Source organism: Oreochromis niloticus, linkage group LG4 (assembly GCF_001858045.2).
Source record: "Oreochromis niloticus isolate F11D_XX linkage group LG4, O_niloticus_UMD_NMBU, whole genome shotgun sequence".
Taxonomy (NCBI): domain Eukaryota; kingdom Metazoa; phylum Chordata; class Actinopteri; order Cichliformes; family Cichlidae; genus Oreochromis; species Oreochromis niloticus.
This window is the reverse complement of record NC_031969.2, coordinates 10421158-10440969: the sequence shown is the minus strand read 5'-3', so window position 1 is coordinate 10440969 and position 19812 is coordinate 10421158. Positions and strand designations below refer to the sequence as shown.

Genomic DNA, 19812 nt, shown 5'->3' with positions numbered 1-19812 from the left:
ACCCTCAGAGCCCAAATGAAATTTGAGTGCAGCAGACATGTGGGTTTGTGCTGCACGGTTGGTTGCTCAGTGTGCCAGCCTGCCATTGTGCATATGCGTGAATCGATGTGTGTGTGTGTGTGTGTGTGTGTGTGTGTGTGTGTGTGTGTGTGTGTGTATGTAGGCGTTTTGATGAGAGCATTTGGGAAAATGCCACTCTGGAGGTTGGTGCCGGCTTCTCAGTGTCAAGGGATGACATTGGATTAGAGGTTCTGGCCCACACTGTGTGTAAAACGCACACAGGATGTTGGTTCCACAGAGTGTGAGACTGAACCTGACCTTCATGCGGAGAAGAGAAGAGCAACGTGGATAGACTGAGCCGTTTTCTGTAGGCTGACATTGCAGGTAATTGACTTTTTGTATAGTATAGCAGACATATTTGATTAAAGCACACACTCAATTCTATTTTATTTATATAGCGATAAATCAAAACAGCGGCATTTATATTGTAAGACAAAGAGCCTATAATAACCCAAATTGTAGAAACTTTGCCAAAAATGTCCTTTAACTCTCACATTAATCCACTATCTAGTTCCAAAAGCTCACAGGGACTTGGGACTAGAAAAATCCATCATATTGCTCCCATTTTAACTTCTCTTTATTGACTCAAAGGCCTGAATGATCAGGCCTCATCACATCTTAAAGGCCTTTTTGTACCATGTTGTCCCAAAAGAGCACTTTGCTTTCTGACTTATTTGTCATTCCTAGACTTTCTATAAAATATCTACAGGAAGTATGTGAGCCTTCAGCTCTCAGGCCTTTAAATATCAATTCTTTACACTTGATATTTATTTCTAAACATTTAAATTAATTTTAATAAACAAAGAAATCAGTGCTACACATGTACTAAATCCACATAATTAATTGTTTTAAAGTAATTGATCAAAATTATGTTAAGTATATCAAAATGGGTTCAACAGGGTAAATAACAAAAGGCTCCACTTTGCACTTTCACTTTTACTTCAAACTACTTAAAGCATGTTTAAACAGAACATGGATGTATACAAACCACAATGCTTTTGTCTTAGTAAGTAAATGCTGTCCAGAGAGTGAGCTGGCTTGGTGGAGGTTTGCATTCACTGAGTGCTTCTGGTTACTGGTAATTTTAGGTGCTCGTAGGCACACACCTCCACATTCATATGAAGTCTTCATAATGAAAATAACAAAGTCCACCAGCACTAGATGTGAGCCGTGAACACAGTACGTACTCATCATCATTAGTTAACAGCATACTGAGCAATCCAGTAGATACAGAGCAATATTGTGATAAAAGTGTACTCTTAAAGTGGTGTGTGGGTTCGGTAAATAATTGCAATACTCAAAATGTAACTGTGTTTTGGTCATGAGGCGAGCATCTAGGTTTAGTGCTCCTCTGCTACTTCTGTGCCCAGGTAATGCAGGGAGCTCTTTAAAACTTCATTATGAAGAATTGTATAAGGTACTTGCTGCTGCTCCTCTACTTCCAAAGGCATTACCACAGCAGCTGGTCCCTCATGTTTAATTTGGTACAGATTTTATACTTAATGCTGAAGCAACCTTCTTTATGGGTTTGAAGCCTGCATTAGTTTATAACCCCCTGGACTGGGGTTGTGTCTGCCCCTAGGTCTCAAACTGGGAATCTTTTTCATGTAAGGTGAAGGTGCTAACCACTGCACCACGGAGGATCATCATAAGGAATTTAATGCTGTGTCTAAAAACCATTAGACATGTGGGCTGTAAAACCAAAACAAGGGGCTGAATGATGCTAAAAAGTTTAAGCTTGATTAGGACTTCTGTGGCGTGCGTCTACCTGGTGTGTTGATCCGACGTGTTTCTCGTTAGGTGCACGTCAAGATACGTAGAAGATTGCGACGTAGGATTAAAATGGGGTCGTGGTTATGGCGTAAGATCTGACGCAGAAGTATAACTGACGTGTTATTTCTCTTTGGATTTTAGTGAACCATATTACCATACAGCATACAGCTCTACACCTCATATGAAAATTATGATTATGTCTTTAATGTTTTGATTAAATTTTTTTTTTCTTCCTCTGGATCTGTTGAACATGCATGAGAGAGATACTTCTGTACCAAAAATATAAAAACTGAGCTGCACTTCCATGGCATTTGGGTTAACATGCATTAAAGAGAATTCAGTCATCAAACATCAAAGAGTCTCTCTCACACACACACACACACACACACACACACACACACACACACAGTGTATTTATGTATCCACCTACAACAAGGAGAAGCAGAGCTAAGGATAGTGGGTGCTGGACATCTCTACGAGTCGTCCATCTAATGAAAGTCATTAGAGAGAAGCAGGAAAGTCAGTCTAATAAAGGAAAGAGGTTGGTGCTGAGTGTTGAGTCTTGGATGAAGGCCAGAGACACACGAAGCATAATTTAGTCTATGTGTGTGTGCATGGGTGGGGGTGGGGGTGGGGTTGGGGGGTGGGGTTGATACACAGGGGTTTATTGATTGGTGGGTGTGTTTAGCAGGGACCTGAAGCACCACAGCACCTCCTCTCCCACTAACACAAGCCCCGCTCTGAATGAGACTATATCTTCAGGTACATTATGTATAAGTGCTACAAGCTGTTGTTGTGCTGCTCATCGATCGGCTCCTTTTCTGAAACCAAAATAAAAAGGATCTGTCTGATAGCGTGTCGGGGGACATCAATAGTAAACCCTTCAGGTCAGTATTTCAGAATTCATGAGCACTGACAGGCTGTGCTTTCTAAAGGAGACAGAGTCGGGGCATGCTGTCTTTAGATACCAGTTTAGATACCCCAATAGTGCCTTCTCAGATTATATTCCGATACTGAACGATCCACATTTGATAAGATTTGATCCTATTAATCCCCATTGCTAGCTCCAGTTGATTTTAAATGAATGAAATCTCACTCATATGTGCATATTTATCTTTTTAAACAGTACATTCATACATTTTTGTTTCCACTAAGTCGGTCTACTTCCTTATAACTTTGTGACCATTGAGTGGTTAAAGACACACTTTATTTCCAAGAATGGAAATGCAGACGCTTTAAAAAAAAGAGAGAGAAAACGTGGAGAGCAGCCAGCACAAGAACCATACACAGGTTTTCCTGGATAAATAAGTCTGCAGAGTTCCCATTCAAATTCTGCACAGGTTACAGTAAATAGCACTCCTGATCAGCCACAACATGGTCTGTGTTCTGACCCCAGCAGGGCCTGCTGTGATTTTGACCCAGTGGGTGTGTTCTGTTCTTTCTCCAGGTGTAGGTGCTACCCTTTTGTACTTCTGACTTGACTCAGCAATAAAGCCAGAGCACTCTGGTGCCAGAGAGCCGTTTTGATTTGAAGTTTATGAGCTGTGTGTCTTCTGGTGATTTACCCTTCGTAACTTACTCTTGTTTGGTTGCCAAATTCTGGGCTCTGTTATGTTTGTTTCTCTTTTTTTTCAAGGTCATAGCAGCTCTGCATCTTTTACATTTTTTTTTATTAATAAAACCCTTTACTTGGATTATTTTCCCTTTTAGGTCACTTTCCCTTTTCCCCAGCTTAGGCAGGCAACACAGTGACCCAAGGTTTCCCAGCACAGCATTTCAGTGTAAGAAGAATGGGCCTTATTTACTTCACCCTGCCGTGTGTGCTGTGGAAAATCAGGGTTTGTAGTCCTGACATTTTTAAATGTATTATGAAGTCCTTTTAAATAAGTAAGAGACTCTTTTATAATGGAAGTACCTCTCAGTTCAGCTCTTTGTGTTGCTCCATGTGGATGCTTGAGCGTCGCTGTGCAGCACTGATGGAAGTCCTGCTCTTTCATCTGCTGCAGGGGGAAAGCTGTGAGCTCACCCTAAACTGTACATTACAAAGGTAACTCTGCTTCTGTGAATCACAGATCTTTCACAAGCGAAACAACAAAATCCCACGTGGTAGCCTTCGACGGGCCTCTCAAAATCCTTTTGCCCTGAAAGATTCACAGAGACCAGTGCGGCTGTTTTGTTCCCTCGCAACTTAACAAGGTTGATGACTCATCCCAGCCAACGATCTTACAAAAACACGATTCCCACCCGCTGATCACCTTGTACTGGCTAATGAGAGAACATCCAGAGCTAGCATGGACCCAGAGGCCACACCGAGCAATTAACCTTAGAAAATGTTTAAGGTGCCTTGAGAAATACTCTGTGAGCTGCATTGCCCTAAAGGATGAAAATCAGTTATAAGCTCACATCAGCAGCCTTCAGGTTTCTTTCAGGGACTCCAGTGGTCTTGAAGTGGCTTGATCAATGATATGAACACTGCTCCAGTGGTGTCCATCCGAATGAGCCCTTCAGAACAGATAAGAGGTGCTTCATTGCCGAGGAGACTGTTTGGGACATGTGCTGTTTTTCCCTCCAAGGGTTTCCAAACTCACTGGACTGACCTCTTCTGTCATATCAGCCCTTCATCTGTGAGGTGAGGCATCGTTTTGATCACCACATGGACAAAATATGCAACAGAACATGAGCAGGGCACTTGTGTCCTAAAGTTAATGAGGGAAGTCTCTGAACCATCTTCAGCCTCCACATACACTCGGAAAAGACAGCTCAGGGGAAGGACCCTCCATGGGGCTCAATGCACCTTTGCTGGCATGAAACTGAGACATTAAGTTATGCTCTGTCTTACTCCAAAACACATATGGCCACTTTGACAGTTGCTAAGGTCCTTCCATGTCCTGCCTCTTGTGCTTCTCCTACTGTTTGTTTGAAACACAGCTTCCATTAGTAACACAGATGGCGGAAATCCAGCTCCAGTGTGTAGGTGTTCTATCAAATGCGGCATTTCCTCTCTATGAGGCAGACAAAATCTTTATCTGATATACAAAGCAGACCAGGCTTCCCTGAGGTGATGCACACTTGAAAAATTAACTCACAGCAGGGGCCAAGCTAAGAACTCCCATCCAGAGCTGTGACCAGGCCACTGAGCACAAATCAGTACCTCCAGGAGGTGCATTCAACTATTCGCATCTGCAGTGCCAATTTCACACATGTGGGGCAAAACTGTAATCCTAACAAGGTATTAGCAGCACAGGTGCTGTAGCCAAAGTCAGGAAGGAAAGCTGGCAACAAAAGCAGGCTTGTGCAAGTGTGCAAGTTAATCTTTTAAGTCTCTACTAAATAAATAAGTTATAAAGGGCAGATCTCACTCTAATTAAATTTGTGCACACCATTTAACAAAAGTGTTGCTTCAAATATGATGTGCCAGACAAGTTTGTTCCTATTTTTTAACACATGTAGAGACGTAAACAGACAACCGGGAGAAACATTAAAAATATCTGAAAAAGTGATTAATTCTAGATTTTTAAAAGTGAGGGCGGATGAACAGATACAAATTTACACCCAAAAAAAAAAAAATTAAGAGGTTAAAGACATGAACGTATTATTCAGGGCAGATTACGATAAGAGAGAAGAAATTAATGTATTTAGTACATTTTTGGGAAACAATAATAATAACAATAATAACAATAATAATAATAATAATAATAATAATAATAATAATAATAATAATGTTGTTTGGTTTTATTGCTTTTGCCGCCCTCTAGTGGATACACTTTAAAACTACATGACCTCCCATAATGCACTTTCTCCTTTTATTCCCATCATTCCCTGCAGCAAACCTTCTGCACCGGTCAAGATGGCGGACAGACAAGGTACCGTAATGTGCCTTCTCCCAAAAATATTGGCCTATTTTTGTTTTATATGTCATCATCTTGGCATATGATGAGGCTTTTGGGGACTGAGGGGTGTTTTCTATCAAACAAGCCGTGAATTTGTCACTTGAACGTCTTTTTCGGACTGAAGGCCTCACTAAACCCTTTGAGTCACGTCAAGGACTTTGCGTGTCATTGGCGGATTTACTGTAAAAACGAATCCGCAGGCCGCTTTTTTACTTTTAACTGCACCTTTCAGAGTGACCTCCAGCTTGGATGAAGCTCTAATAATCGTGCTGCTGATAAACGTGTCAATTATATAACGTTTTCTTGTAGCTAGCTTGCTCGGTAGCATGCAAACACGGTGCGCTTAGCACAAACTAGGATGGTCTCTTTGACTAACTTTAATTGTAAAAAACATAAAGACTAACTTAAAATTAACCTGGGTGTCTTGTTGTGTGCTTTATGGTGTTTTTGAAAAGCGGTCCAGCAATATTTCATTCATTATGTCATTACAATCGGCTGCACACACCTGGTAAATGTCAAAGTAGATCCTAGCGAGTCGGCTGCTGTGTTTTGAGTTTTATTGAATTACTGCGAAGACTGAAAACTTGTTAACAAGTTAATTATTTTGCAGAATTAAGAGCTTCGGCTTTTTAATTAGCCTCCGTAACTGTTAGCCTGATAATTATTTGAATGGGTAATAGTTAATTGGCTATTTAAAAAAAAAAATAGTCAGAAAATATATAGGAAAATTACAATTTTGTCCTCGGTACACGATGTTGCCATATTTTGTCTCGTTAGACAAGCTGTTTAAATGTGTTTTTAGATTACTAATGTTTGTAATTCAGTAGCATGTTTTAGTCATTGTTGACAGTGCGCATTTTCAGTGGTGACGTTTTTTTTTTGTTTTTTTTACGTGTTTTTAGTTTCCTTAGCTGAGAAGCGGCTGATGGACGTGAAACTCAACCAGCTGGGAGCCTGGCTTGGAGGTCGAGACTTTACTCCTAATGGCATCCTCTCAGCCATTCGCAGGGGTAAGTACAACTTGCTCCGACTCCTTCTGGTAGGCAGGGAAAACTTTTTTTTTTTTAACCTCTTGGAACTTGGTTTTTAACCACTGATTATTTAGCTCCTGAAATATTTTCAGCTTGCACGCTCTTCCTCACCTCTCTTGTGCACTGTCGGTTGCTTTGGATGTTTGACCCCCACACATATATAAACCCATCCACCTTAACTACTTCTGCTTATTGCATCTTTACTGTTTCACCTGTAACACATCTATGTTATGTAAGGAATATGTTATTTATGAGGGCTCAGCTCTGCTTTTGGCTAGGTGCTTCCTTAGTACAGGGGGTCCTGAACCTCTCCAGTGGCTGTAGTGGCTTTATCAGAAAAATTGAAATGAATATAAAAATAAACAATGGGGTGTGTGTGAACATTTCGGTTTTTGGCATTGATCTAAAGCACAGGTGTCAAACTCCAGGTGTCCTGCAGGTTTTAGATGTGTCCTTGATCCAACACAGCAGATTTAAAGGCTAAATTAACTCCTCAACATGTCCTGAAGTTCTCCAGAGGCCTGTCAATGAACTAATCATTTGATTCAGGTGTGTTGACCCAGTGTGTTATCTAAAACCTGCAGGACACAGCCCCTGGAGTTCAACACCCAATATTTACCAGATGTACAATTGTGTCCTTAAACACAGAATCTTAAAAAAAATATATTTTAAGATGTGCATCTTAGCTCATGTTGATCTTGATTTTTGCTGAACCTCAGTAAAATTGGTTAGCATGGCTGCGTAGTTTTAACTCCCAATTGGCATGGATTCCAGATCTAAAAACAAGAAAGTGTAGGGGGGAAATGGAATGATTTCTTCACTTTCACCACCAACTATTTTTCATCTAAAGCTGGACTTTAGTTAAAATTATGTTGAAAATTGACTGTTTTAAAGTTTTTAGATTATTTCACTTTGTTTGATATATTGTCTGATTGGGGCCCCTTAAAGTTGATTTGCACAGAAATATGGGTAGAAAAAAATTATACCTGTTCTGTTTCAAAGTGGATTTAAAAATACTAATTTTTTAACTCCACTTTTCTTCTGTTTTGTTAGTAATAAGTAAAATAAAGTGAAAGTCCACTGGAGAGTAAGAAATCTACTCATTTTGGCTACTTTACACTTAATAATTTTAGTGTCCTTTATTACATGAGGCTCATGTTTTGCGGCACTTTATTTTTTTGAGTCACAAATTGCTGAAAAATGTCTCTTGACATTAAAGGTTGCTGACCCCTGTGCTAGTAGCTTTCCTTACTTGGAGACTAATTTGAAAATGTGGCCTCAGTAGTAATTAAGGTCACAGAATGAGTGCTCCTCTTGCATGTATTGAATACTAAACAGGACACTTGACCGTGCCGTTTTCTCTTCTAGGCCACGACAGATACTACAACAAGTACATCAATGTGAAGAAGGGGGGCATCGGTGGTGTAGCTATGCTGCTCGTTGGCTACGTGGCCATCAGCTACTTGTGGGAATACGACCACATCAGTAAGAAATATACACTCGCTTACAGAGCCTGTTTTATTTCTTTGCACTCCTGTCACAGCTAACCTCACTAGTTAAAAAAAGCTAATATTTTAAACGACTTCTGCTTCTTTTCTTGTAGAACACGATCGCTGGAGGAAGTACCACTGAGCCCCTTCAGCAGACCTTCAGGGGCGCGTCAGCTCTTTCTATCCTCGGCTCTGTGTTCATATGTGCTTGTTGTGACCAATAAAAATAAGGATTTACTGTTATGTTGTGTATTGTGTTGGGTGTGGGGTGAGTGTATTGTGTAAATCTCAGAAGTGGCTATGAGAAGATCAGAAAAGTGTGAGGGGTAAAAAAAAAAAATCTGTAACAAGAACATTTATTTGTACAGACAGAATATGTTCAGACTGTCAACAAAGCGTCTCTTCCAGCTGCTGTGTACTGCTGTACCTGCCACACACAGCTGCTAAACCGAGGCTGAAATGTCCAGAATGAGACCTTTATAGCGAGTGTGGATTTGGCTGCTGAGTACAAGCTAAATTACATTCCTAAGATGTTTATCACATTTGTTCGATTTGTTTTCACGGTCAGACTTGGAACATAGCAATGGCAGCTGCAGTCACATGACCTGAGGAACAACAGCACCTGTATTGGTGTTTGCAGCAGTCTGGACCCCGGGAGTGACTCTTCAAAGTCACCTGTACTGTACAAACCCAGCAAATCAGGCCGGACGACCTTTTTTCTTGTCACTTTCATGTGTCCACAGGCCCCAGAAAAAGTAGCAATGTTTCCCTCCCACTGTCCGTGTCTGTCGGGCGGCAGTTAGTCTTTAAGATACACCAGCATGTAGAGCAGAGTCTTCCCCCTTCCTCTCTTCTGCTCACATCAGGGGTGGTGCGCTACAGCACTGAGGTGTTTGGGGTTTGAGGCTGAAGGTTACTGACCACTCAGGAAGGCAAGATGGCCTTTAGTACATTTGTTGGCATAGTGGCCCTTCTCGCCACACTGCAGACAAGAGGAAGACAGAGAAATGAAGCGATTAACGACATTGACTACATGTTCCAGCTGTTCCCAGTAGCAAGAAAAAAAACAAATCCTCTATTTTTAAAGGAGATTGGTTTAGGGATGTTTTCCCTTCTTTATTTTCAGTTATATGTGCTGTGAGATTGGTGGATCTAACAGCACATATGTTAGATATGTGCTGTTAGATCCACCAATGTGTACAAGTTTTTAAATAATGATATCGGTGAATGTCCAAGTAAACCCTATAACCCCAATCCAAGGCTGTTGGAACAGCTGCCCCACCCACATTCATACGTGTTTGAGCATACAATTTGCAAGCGAGCCAATCAGAAGAACGTGGGAAGCAAACTTGAAACAGATGATTCCAGATTGTGTTTGAACTGAGGAGCCAGACCCTTGTGCACATTTTTCATCCCAGATACTGTTCCTGACAATCCTAAAGGGATTTGTGTCACCTCCTTTTGCTTTTAGGCAAATGTGTAAAGCACCACACTATGGAAAGTCAAGAAATTCAGAAAATTGTTCCCCTTTAAGAAGCTGGATAAATTCACAAGAGCACCAGTGATCCATCTTATTCAAACTGCAACCATGCCAAGGAAACCAGTATTATAAGTAAAACCTTACAAGTGCATCTAAACTTGAGAAAATTATGGTTTTAATGATCTAAATGTATGGCTGGTGCATGCTTTGGCAATATAACCAACCACAGTTTGATTAATGATTGTAATTACGACCAAAGAGAGAGACTGGCATAGCTTTAATCACACAGATGTATGGCTGACTTACCTTGTAGCAGGTGACCTGATCCAGCGGACGAGGCCCTCTGTTGGCATTTAGATTGTTCTGCTGAGACACAGTAGTCATGTTGTTCTGCTGCCGCTGGGCTGGGGTGGAGTTGGTGAGCTGGATTAAGGAGAGCGACGAGCGGCCAATGGTAGGCACGGGCTGCGGCAGGAGGCAAGCAGAGAGACTCTGTTTTCACTGTGCACCTCAGCAACAGGAACGAATAGTTAAACAGGAGCACCGAGAGCCATGCTGATTCATCCTCTGAGATGGATCCACGCCAGCATCAGGATGCATCATTTGAGTGTTTGTGTGTATTCTTACCTTTGCCTGGTTCTGGTTTTGCTGTGGGAGAGGAGGCTGTTCAGAAGCGCCCATAGGCAGCTCAAATCGGGGGCTGTGGAGGAACATCAATGTATAATTTACGTCACTGCAGGGTGAAGTCTCAAACAGCTTTTAGTCCAGCTATCCATCATTATGAAATCAAACAAAGACCATTTATACTGGAGTGTAATGTAATGAAATTCCTGCACAACTGCTTGGCAGATTTAACCAACTTAATGTGGAGCACAGGTCCTATCAGGAATCATACCTGTTGTGTAGGAAGTAAATGTAAAACGACTACTTACTGCATAAATTTACAGGACTTTCCTTCTGGACAGAAGCCCACCAAGTAGTTCACACAGATCACCCTTCTGGTGTGTCGGTGTCGGCAGTCAGGACCTGAGGTAAGAAGACGGAGACAGAGTTGAGGATAATAAGACCGACGTATGATGTTTTTCTCCATTTAAACCACAGAAAGGACAGGCCACGTCTATAATCAGTGGGTTTGTGGTATTAGTACTAGAATTTGACCTTACCGTGTTTGCAGAAGCCTCGGTCATACCAGGGACAGTCTTTGATCTTGGACTCTGGATCTATGTGTAGGAAAGGACACTCCTTGTTGCTGCATTCACCTGTGAGGGTCACAGAACAAAACATTAATCAGTACAGCATTCATTTGACAAGATCTGTGGAAAGTTTAACCAAATAAATGCACTCATGATGTCAACTCACCAAACTTGGAGTAGAAGTAGCATTCAGGCATCTTGGTCATGTCGTATTCGTGGAGAAACTCGCACTGGTCTCCCTTCTTACACAGACCTCTGAGCCAGTGCTTACACACCACTGTCTTCTCTCCACTGATGTGACGAAACGGACACATCCCACCTGTGAGAGACAGTGCACTCTGTGACCTTCTCCTCATTAAGATACACATGGCTCTCAGTGTCATGCCGATCACTTAAAACACAATTTAGTACTTTTCATTTTGACTTTTTGACATGAGCAAAGGCTGGCCTAATGGCAGGGATTGAAATGGTTACAAAACCGCTTAATAAAGATGGGGGGAATGGTAATTTCGCTTGGAGCTATTAACAGGAGTAATATAATTCACAACATTATGACAATGACCTATTCCTGGAAATCAGTGAGGTGCAGTACTACTGTAGCCGTAAACAGTATATCTAAGGCTGTATTTACACATGAGAGGTCGAGCTTGCTTAAAAAAAGGTCAAACAGCACCGATATGTGCGTTTGAGGGGTGTGAAGTGTCTAAACTTTAACTTTACGGAAGTTAAAGAGTTCATTGTTGGGGCCGTTCACGCTGCAGTGACATCACCAGAGTTGAGATTTTACCTTTCTGACACGCAGCTCTCATGAAGAACTCACACACAGCAGACCCGGACTCTGCAGAGACACACACGATCACAGGGTCAACAAACATAAGTAGTCAGTGGCGATCAACTCTCCCCGTCACTTTTACTGTTAATTCCGCTTAAGGTTAACCTGCAGCGGGCTGAGTACCAGCTAGCATCCCAGCACTTACTGTCCATGCCGGGGAAAGGAAGCGGCTGGGCTCCCAGCTGCTGCTCCACGGCAATCTCCAGGTCAAACTTGATGTGGTCCACGTTGGCCAGTAAGTCCTGCATGTCCGCTGCAGTCTGTTCACTCCTCCGATCAGATAAATGTCCGTTTCGGTTAAGCTAGCTCGAAGTCTAGCTACTAGCTACCAGGTTCCCTCTCAGCCTGCTAAGGCGGCTAGCCAGACTAACTGATAAGTTAGCACCCAACTCCTAACTCCGATACCGAAAATACAACAGACGCCGTAGTTTGTAGCTCTAATGTCGGTTTTAAAGACAAGCCATGGACACGGACCGTCCCGTAAATGTTTGTTTGTCCCCGAACTGCTCCTTGTTCTGTGTGGATGATGGGAGGCGCGCAGGCTGACCTCTGACCTGACAAAATCAGACAAGACTAAACGATCGCAGAGCGCTTCGTTAAATCCACAACTCGACAGAAAGTTTAAGTTTTTCTACATGATGAAGAAATGCTGCTTTAGTAAAATCTATCAGCATTTCTCTTTGGGCTTAAACTGTAACAAATGAGAAAAATTACAGAAAAAAACTGTGGAGCCAAAACAGAAATTTCTATAGTAGATCATTTGTAATCTGATTGTAAGAGAATTAAACCAGAAATTACTGTAATGTAGCATGAATAGCTGGGGGGGAGCTCTTTATCAGTAGGAAAAGATGTAAAAATTTATTACATTTGGATTTTGGTGCCCCTTTATGTCGGACACCATTGGTACAAAACATATTTTATATCAGTTTGTGTGGTTCAGAGGCCAGACAAGGTCTCATTCAGCTTCACTGTTTTTTTTTTTTTTCTCTTTATAAAATCCATCGCTGTTCCTTTCGTGGATTTATTCTGATTATTATAGAGCTTCTCAGTGTGAAAGCTGAGGGTACTGGGATGTGTTATTTTGATCTTCATGTTGAGCAAAACCTGCTTTTGGCTCATTTGAACTCAAACACTAAATCAACGCTTCTCAAACTGAGCTTCTTGTCCATTGATGGAGAGCTAAACATTAAATGTTAGATTGTAATCTAAATAATCAAATGTATAGATTAAGAAAAATTTTAAAAAAACAAACAAAAAAAAAAAAACAAAAAACAAAGCAGTGATTGTACCAACATTTGTAATTTTCAGTAGAAACATATCAGATCCTCGTTTCTAATAAAATTGGGACATAAATAAAGTTTGTTGTTTAATTTAAAATTGGTACAAAAACAACACATGAAAGGTAGAAAATTAGATATCCTTTTTTTAAAAAAAAGATTGAAACAGCATGGCATGATGCTGGCATCCGATGTTTTCTAATGTCCTGTATCACCTGTTCTTTGAGGATTACTGACCATTTTTCCAGAAAGAGACTATGTGATAGCATATACAGATTCATACAGCGGTATCCAGTTTGAGTGAAAATCCAAGTCCAGGATCTCTCTTCACTGAGAATTGTACTAGGAAGAAAAAGTGTCTACTGGAGAAAACTTATTTTCAGCCTTTGAAACCAACATCCAGCTTTCACAGGATCTGGATATTCAACTCTCCATGGACTCGTTCTCATCAGGGTGATTTGAATTTTATGACCCCTTAACTTTTATTCTACCAGAATTTTTATTTGTCCAGTTCTCTTGAAATGACATTCCAGCCAGCGTCAGCTGTTTTTCTATTGCTGCTAAATCAAGATTATTAAACCACTGTAAGCTTCTAATATCTACTTAACGTAATCAGAGTCCAGAGCACTAATGTACTTAGACTGGAAAAAAAAAAAAAAAAAAAACCCAAAACAAAACATAACAGCTGATGCTTCTTTCATTCTTAGTTTATTCAAAATGTAATTGAATAAGTTGTACTTACAATACTGTATATGTATATCATATACTGAAAATGTGGTAGTTTGCTACAAAACCTCTGAAGTGTAACCTTAATACAGATGAAAGTGAGATTTCTGATGAGCTCAAAGCTTAAATATGATTGTAACATCCGATCCTGAAGCTAAATGGAAAACATGTAAAAATGGGAAAGGCTCAGTAACAACACAGAATTAGATGGTCATTAAATCGGTTTGAACAGAAATCGTGTCTATCCATGAGAACTGTGAGTCAACAGTCAAAATAAAGGAAAAAAACCAAAAACCCAGCATCATGTGCCTTCATATTAATCTTCTTGAATCATCCGTTCAGCTGCATTTAGAGTCTGAACTGCGCTCTACAGCTCAGGTAGACCCGGCATTGGGAACTGTCCGGCGAAAGCCTCCACCTCAGCCCTGATCTCTGCTACCCGCTGCTGGAACTTCTCTCCCTGGGATAATGCCTGAACAAACTCTTTCAGATTGGCTTTGGGATCCAGACTTTTCTGCACCTCCACAGTCAGTTCAATGCCTGCGGAAGAATGGAAAGCATGGGTTATTTACATTTTGTTTGTGAGAAATCTTTTTATACCAGTTCCTCCTTTAAAGAAAAATAATTACCTCTGTGAATGAACTCAGCCACCTTCCTGAAGTCATTCTCCACCAAGCCTCTGGAGGTAAGAGCAGGCGAGCCGAACCTCAGGCCGCTAGGCCGCAAAGCACTTTTATCTCCTACAAAGATGTATGAGGAAAACTAAGAACGGGACTTTACAGAGGCATCAAGCAAGCAAAACAGATCTATCTACTTTAAAAAAAAAAAATTCTTATTATATGTTTATTCCTCTGCTTCTCTTGCTGCACTGAGCATGTTTATGACAAAAGAATTTCCCTCAGGATAAATAAAGTTCTTCTTATCTTAAATATGAAATGCGCCTTACTTGCCACACTCACCTGGACAGGTGTTTTTATTACAAGCAATGGCACATGCTTCCAGGACCTTCTCTGCTCGTCCTCCATCGGTTCCCTTGCTGCGCAGGTCCAGCAGGATCAGATGGTTGTCAGAGCCGCCTGCACATTAAGAGATTACAAAAAGGAACATTAGATGAGCATGAGGCTACAAATCATCCATCCTCCTTAACGCCACTGAGAATGTGGAGAGCTACACTCTGGGCAGGCTACTCCATCACAGAGAGATGGTCAACCATTCAGGCTCACTCAGGCTTAGGATCATCAGTTAAGTCAACGACCATATGAGGCTGATGCTGTAATTCAATTTTAATGAATCGATATATTCCCCTTTGCACCTACACGCGGCTGCACTCTCGTCTTCCAATCAAAGCAGTGCAGCAGATCTTTCATTAGGCATCTCAAAAGCTATCGTTTTCTTCTTGACTTCTGAAAAAGACTCAAAATCAGTTCTTTTGAGAGCAGATCCGATTTTAGGGAAAAGAAAGTCACATGGTGCAAGATCAGGAAAATACAGAGTGTGCAGTGGGCCAAAGAACCCTTCAGAGAGAGCAGTGTGGGTCCTGATGAAAGAGGGAACCACTTTCCAACAGCTGTAGCCTCTTTTTCTTCACCCTTAGATGAAAATGTTCGAGAACGTCTTTATAATAGAGTTTTGGTTCAATCCCTTTTGTTAATTCCTCTAGAACCCCGTCCTCTAATCCATAATTATGCTCTTAATGTCAAAGAAAACCATTAACACAGCCTTGAACTTGAACTCTTTCATCCTTGGCAACCCAGGTGATGTCCAGCCTTCTCCAGATATAAGTCTCATGAACATATTTTTCCAAAAAATAAATACATTGGATTTGCTTCAATTTGTTTCACGAGTTTATCCCAACCGTGGGATAACCTTTGCATAAATGTGCTTCTTCATGTTGTGCAAAGTTCTCCCTAACAGTCTTTGTTGGTGGACACATTGCTGGACACATTGCTGGAATCATTCTGATGCCTTCATTTGATTTGTTTTCAAACGCTCGTTCTTGGGCATCCACACCGTTCTCCATCCTCCGAAACATTCACGGGATCTTCACAGTGAAGATCACACATGAAGATGCTGGCCTTTTGAAATTTATAAACAGGGATGGTTGGTCAAGTTATTGCGGGATTGGGAATTTCAAGCCTCTTTTACTCCGAAGAATGAAAAAATAAAAAGTAAATGGGCTTAGTTATACTTTTTGCATCCATGTTGATTGCTCTTCTCCCACTCAGTGTAATTTCAGCTGGTTGTCATGGCAATTTTCACTTCCACTTGTCTATTATGGTGCTCTGCAGTACTTACCGGTGACAATCTTGTAGCCATGGTCAACAAGAGCGCTGGATAGAGCCTTGCAGTTAGCGAGAACCTGCAATTGATAGGCCTTAAACTCTGGTGTCATGGCTTGCTTCAGAGCTACAGCAACACCTGCCATTTGTTGAAAAAGAAACAAACAAAACATGACCCCAGTGAGAGACGTGAAAGAGTAAAAAGCGAAAGTGGAAGAAAATGATGAGTTAATACCTGCGATGGCGTGGTTGTGCGGTCCTCCCTGCAGTCCGGGAAACACGGCCTGGTTAATCAATGACTCCAAGTTGTACAGAGTCTCTTTTCCTTTGGCATCCACACTCCGCACGCCTGAAGAGATGGAGCGAAGAAGAGGAGAAGGTCGAATAAAAATAGTAAATTCACACATTATCAGTGTGTGGAAGAGCAGATTTATAACAGGACAAAGGGAGAAAAAGTTCAGTGCTGTCTTTGCCGTTTTTGGCTTCAGGTCCCTTTTATACCTTTTCTGTAGAAAATAAGCCCAGCACGGCAGCCACGCAGTGTCTTGTGCGTCGTCGTGGTAACAATGTCACAATGCTCAAAGGGTGAGGGCACCACTCCGGCAGCCACTAATCCACTTATGTGAGCCATGTCTCCCATCAGATAGGCACCATTCTCATTAGCAATCTGCTTCAAGCGGGCATAGTCAAGGTTGCGAGAATAGCAGCTCGTTCCTGAGAAAGAAAAAAAAGACAAAGTGTAGAGATTTTCTTTTCTTCTCCCCCAAATACCCTCAGATTTAAAGCTCCCAGTCACTGCTCACTGAGTAAAAAAATAAAAAATAAAAAACACAGGAGGGATGCACTACCTGCGATGATGAGTTTAGGGTGGAAGAGTCGTGCATTTTCCTGCAGCCTGTCGTAGTCGATGTAGCCAGTCTCTGGATGGACCTGGATGAACAGAGAAGCAGCAGATCACATCATAACCAAAACATAACACCTGCTATACACAAGATGAGGACAACACCACGTAGTTGGACTTTGGATAAAACCTGAACCAAAGTGAAATCAGTTGTTTTGATTTTGCCTACATTTACAAACATGGACAGCCACAGCAGATACTGGTCACTTTTAAGGAATCTGACGATATACAACCCATGGGAGATTCAGTCAAACTTCACAGATGTGTAGTTCATTGAGTCTGAAGTACTCACTGGTGTTCCAGATGGTTTGCTCCCACCACAAAGTGGTTTCTAGTGCTCACTTTTGTTTCCAAAAATCTTGGAAATTGCTCACCACCAATATCTAATCAGCAAATCATATGACTTCAATTGAATGAATTTAAGTATGTAGACATGATGAGCGTGACATGCTGAAGTTCAGACTGAGCATTAGAATGGGGGCAAAAAGATGTTTTAAGTGACTTTTAATGTGGTATGATTGTTGGTCTGAGTGTTTCAGGAACTGCTGAGTGAGCGGCAGTTCTCTGATGAAAAAGCCCTGTCACTGTCAGAGAAGAATGGCCAAACTGCTTTGAGCTGATAGGAAGGGAACAGTAACTCAAATAACCGCCTTGATTCTGTGATTTGTCCCAGCTGTCGTGACGAAATACCAGAGCGCATCGCATCTTTGAGAAATTTGTTCCAAACTCCCACAGAACCTTTTGGTTCCCGACCATACGTGCACATACATACCTTGTACGGCATGGATTCAAAGAAGATTGAGGTTGCCGAGATTTTTTTCTTCTCAGTCATGAAGCCGTGCGTCAGGTGACCTCCATCTGGAAGATCCAGCCCCATGATCCTGCCGTGGGGCTCCACAACAGCAGTGTAGACGGCGAAATTTGCAGGTGACCCTTACCGAGAAGCACGAACAGTATGACAGTGAGTGACAGGAGCACGGCAGATGTTGCATGCCACCGGGTGTAGTCAAGACTCAGATTTAAATGCATCCATATTTGATACCCGAGTATGGCTGAACGTTGACACCCCATTTCTCCGAGTCCAGACTGTAGGCCTCCAGTGCTCTCTTCTGACAAAGTCTCTCTAGCTCATCGATATGCTCCGTACCACCGTAGTACCTGTACACATAAATCATGCTCACCATTACAAATAATGTTCATAATGTTAATGCCACACTAATGAGATCGAGCCAGTTGGGATTTTAACTAGATTAAGCGTTGCACCTCTGGCCAGGATAGCCCTCGGAGTATTTGTTGTTCATACAGGAACCCAGCGCTTCAAGAACAGCTCTGCTGGCAAAGTTCTCAGATGCTATCAGCTCCAAACCGTACGTCTGCCTGTGCTTCTCTTTTTTAATAATGGAGAACACCTGAATACACACACACACACACACACACACACACACACACACACACACACACACACAGATTTCTGTTAGGTGGGAACTCTCAAAGGGCCTTTATTAGGTACACGTTTAATATGTAATTTGTTGTATTACCTCCACTAAACACAAACCTCTGAGTCGTTAACTGCCAGCGGCTCCAGCAGCATCTTGTTGTGCGATTCCCATTCTTCTTTGCTCACATGATGGCCGTTAGATAAAGACATGACTGCTGTTTTTTTTCTTGGTCTCACAAAGTGGAAATCTAAAAGATGAGACTTTTACACAGACATAAAAACAAAAACAATATCAATCTGAAAGGAATTAACACCTGTGTGTGATGATACAGCATGCAGACAGTGCTGCTGACAAACTGGCCCTACAGATGCTCCATTATTACAGCACAAAGCCTCAGACAAAGAGTGAATATGCAGCAGCACCACCCATGCTACAGTATGAGGTAATATGGCCTCATCAGCTAAACTTTGAACCGTCACACAGCCCAAACAGTCACTGAACTACACAATAAGCCGTATCACTGGTTATTTTGTAACCCAGATAACAAGCTCACTACTCCATGAAATACGCAGCTGCCGGATCTTTATCAGACTGTCTCTCCTGTGTGTCTCCTCATGACAGTCATGTATCTGTGCAGTGTAACCCAGCAGCGCATGCTTCTCATTACTCTTATCATCTGCTGACTGACCCAGAAAGACAGCAACAGCTGTGCAGTGCACACGCTGGCTAAACCTGAACTGAGAGGACCCCTGAACACATCACCAAGTTTAAAAAACACAAAACGTGAAAACTTCACCTGCAGAGCTAATCTGCTTTAACGAAGGTTAAAGTGCAAAACACATTTATGTCTCCACATATTTTCTCGCTGCTCGCATTAACATTACCGTCCTCTGTGTGTGAAACATTAACCAGCTCACTCACCGTCTGCAGAGACTCCCGCGCTGTCAGCCGTACACTGAGCTGAAGTTCGAGCCCCGGAGCGCCAACAGTAGAACTGCTTCACAGCGGAGGGTAAAGTCCGCCAAACTTTCCACCAATCAGCGCATCGCTTCTTCTTCATTTGATTTTTATCCTGCGTACTATATTCTTTACTGCCACCCTGTGCTACGGGCAAAGACATGAAGACGACTGTGAGGAAAAATGGAGAACAGCTCACCGGGCACACTTATTAGGCACACTTATTAGCATGCTCATTAACTAAAATGTCAAATCAGCCAATCACATGACAGCTTATCTGCATCTCTAGATATGTAGATCGAGTTCAAAGTAAGCATCAGCATGGAGAAGAAAGGTGATTTAAATGTCTTTTCTGAGGATTTGCTGGGATTTTCCCACACAAACATATGTAGAGTTTACAGAGAATGATCAGAAAAGGGGAAAATATCCAGTGAGCAGCGGTTCAGCAGCCACTTCATTAGTTACACCTTGCTGGTGCCCACCC

General features: G+C 41.8%; 3 protein-coding genes across 4 annotated transcripts; 1 reads left to right on the top strand and 2 right to left on the bottom strand.

The window, feature by feature from the left end:
• The first annotated feature begins 5542 nt into the window (after positions 1-5542).
• atp5mf (ATP synthase membrane subunit f) lies at positions 5543-8487 on the top strand. The gene is made up of 4 exons (XM_003443126.4): positions 5543-5696; positions 6626-6733; positions 8123-8239; positions 8358-8487. Exons 1-4 carry the CDS (start codon positions 5609-5611, stop codon positions 8384-8386), a joined length of 342 nt encoding a protein of 113 aa, XP_003443174.2. The 5' UTR covers positions 5543-5608; the 3' UTR covers positions 8387-8487.
• A 99-nt stretch (positions 8488-8586) lies between these two features.
• On the bottom strand, positions 8587-12322 carry cpsf4 (cleavage and polyadenylation specific factor 4). Its single transcript, XM_003443125.5, has 8 exons — positions 11895-12322; positions 11705-11755; positions 11084-11236; positions 10888-10983; positions 10657-10750; positions 10352-10424; positions 10031-10189; positions 8587-9226 (listed from the first exon to the last, which is right to left on the bottom strand). The coding sequence occupies exons 1-8, from the start codon at positions 11995-11997 to the stop codon at positions 9158-9160; spliced, it is 798 nt and encodes a 265-aa protein (XP_003443173.1). The 5' UTR covers positions 11998-12322; the 3' UTR covers positions 8587-9157.
• Positions 12323-13717: 1395 nt separating this feature from the next.
• On the bottom strand, positions 13718-19466 carry shmt1 (serine hydroxymethyltransferase 1 (soluble)). 2 transcript variants are annotated; one of them, XM_005468369.4, is made up of 12 exons: positions 19293-19466; positions 18488-18631; positions 18196-18341; positions 17975-18090; positions 17705-17865; positions 16880-16961; positions 16533-16745; positions 16267-16380; positions 16048-16170; positions 14712-14828; positions 14382-14492; positions 13718-14292 (listed from the first exon to the last, which is right to left on the bottom strand). In XM_005468369.4, exons 2-12 carry the CDS (start codon positions 18578-18580, stop codon positions 14120-14122), a joined length of 1449 nt encoding a protein of 482 aa, XP_005468426.1. In that variant the 5' UTR covers positions 18581-18631; positions 19293-19466; the 3' UTR covers positions 13718-14119. The 2 variants fall into 2 exon arrangements, with proteins under 2 accessions (XP_005468426.1, XP_013125587.2); XM_013270133.3 differs by having other exon boundaries at positions 18488-18618.
• Between the last annotated feature and the right edge of the window lie 346 nt (positions 19467-19812).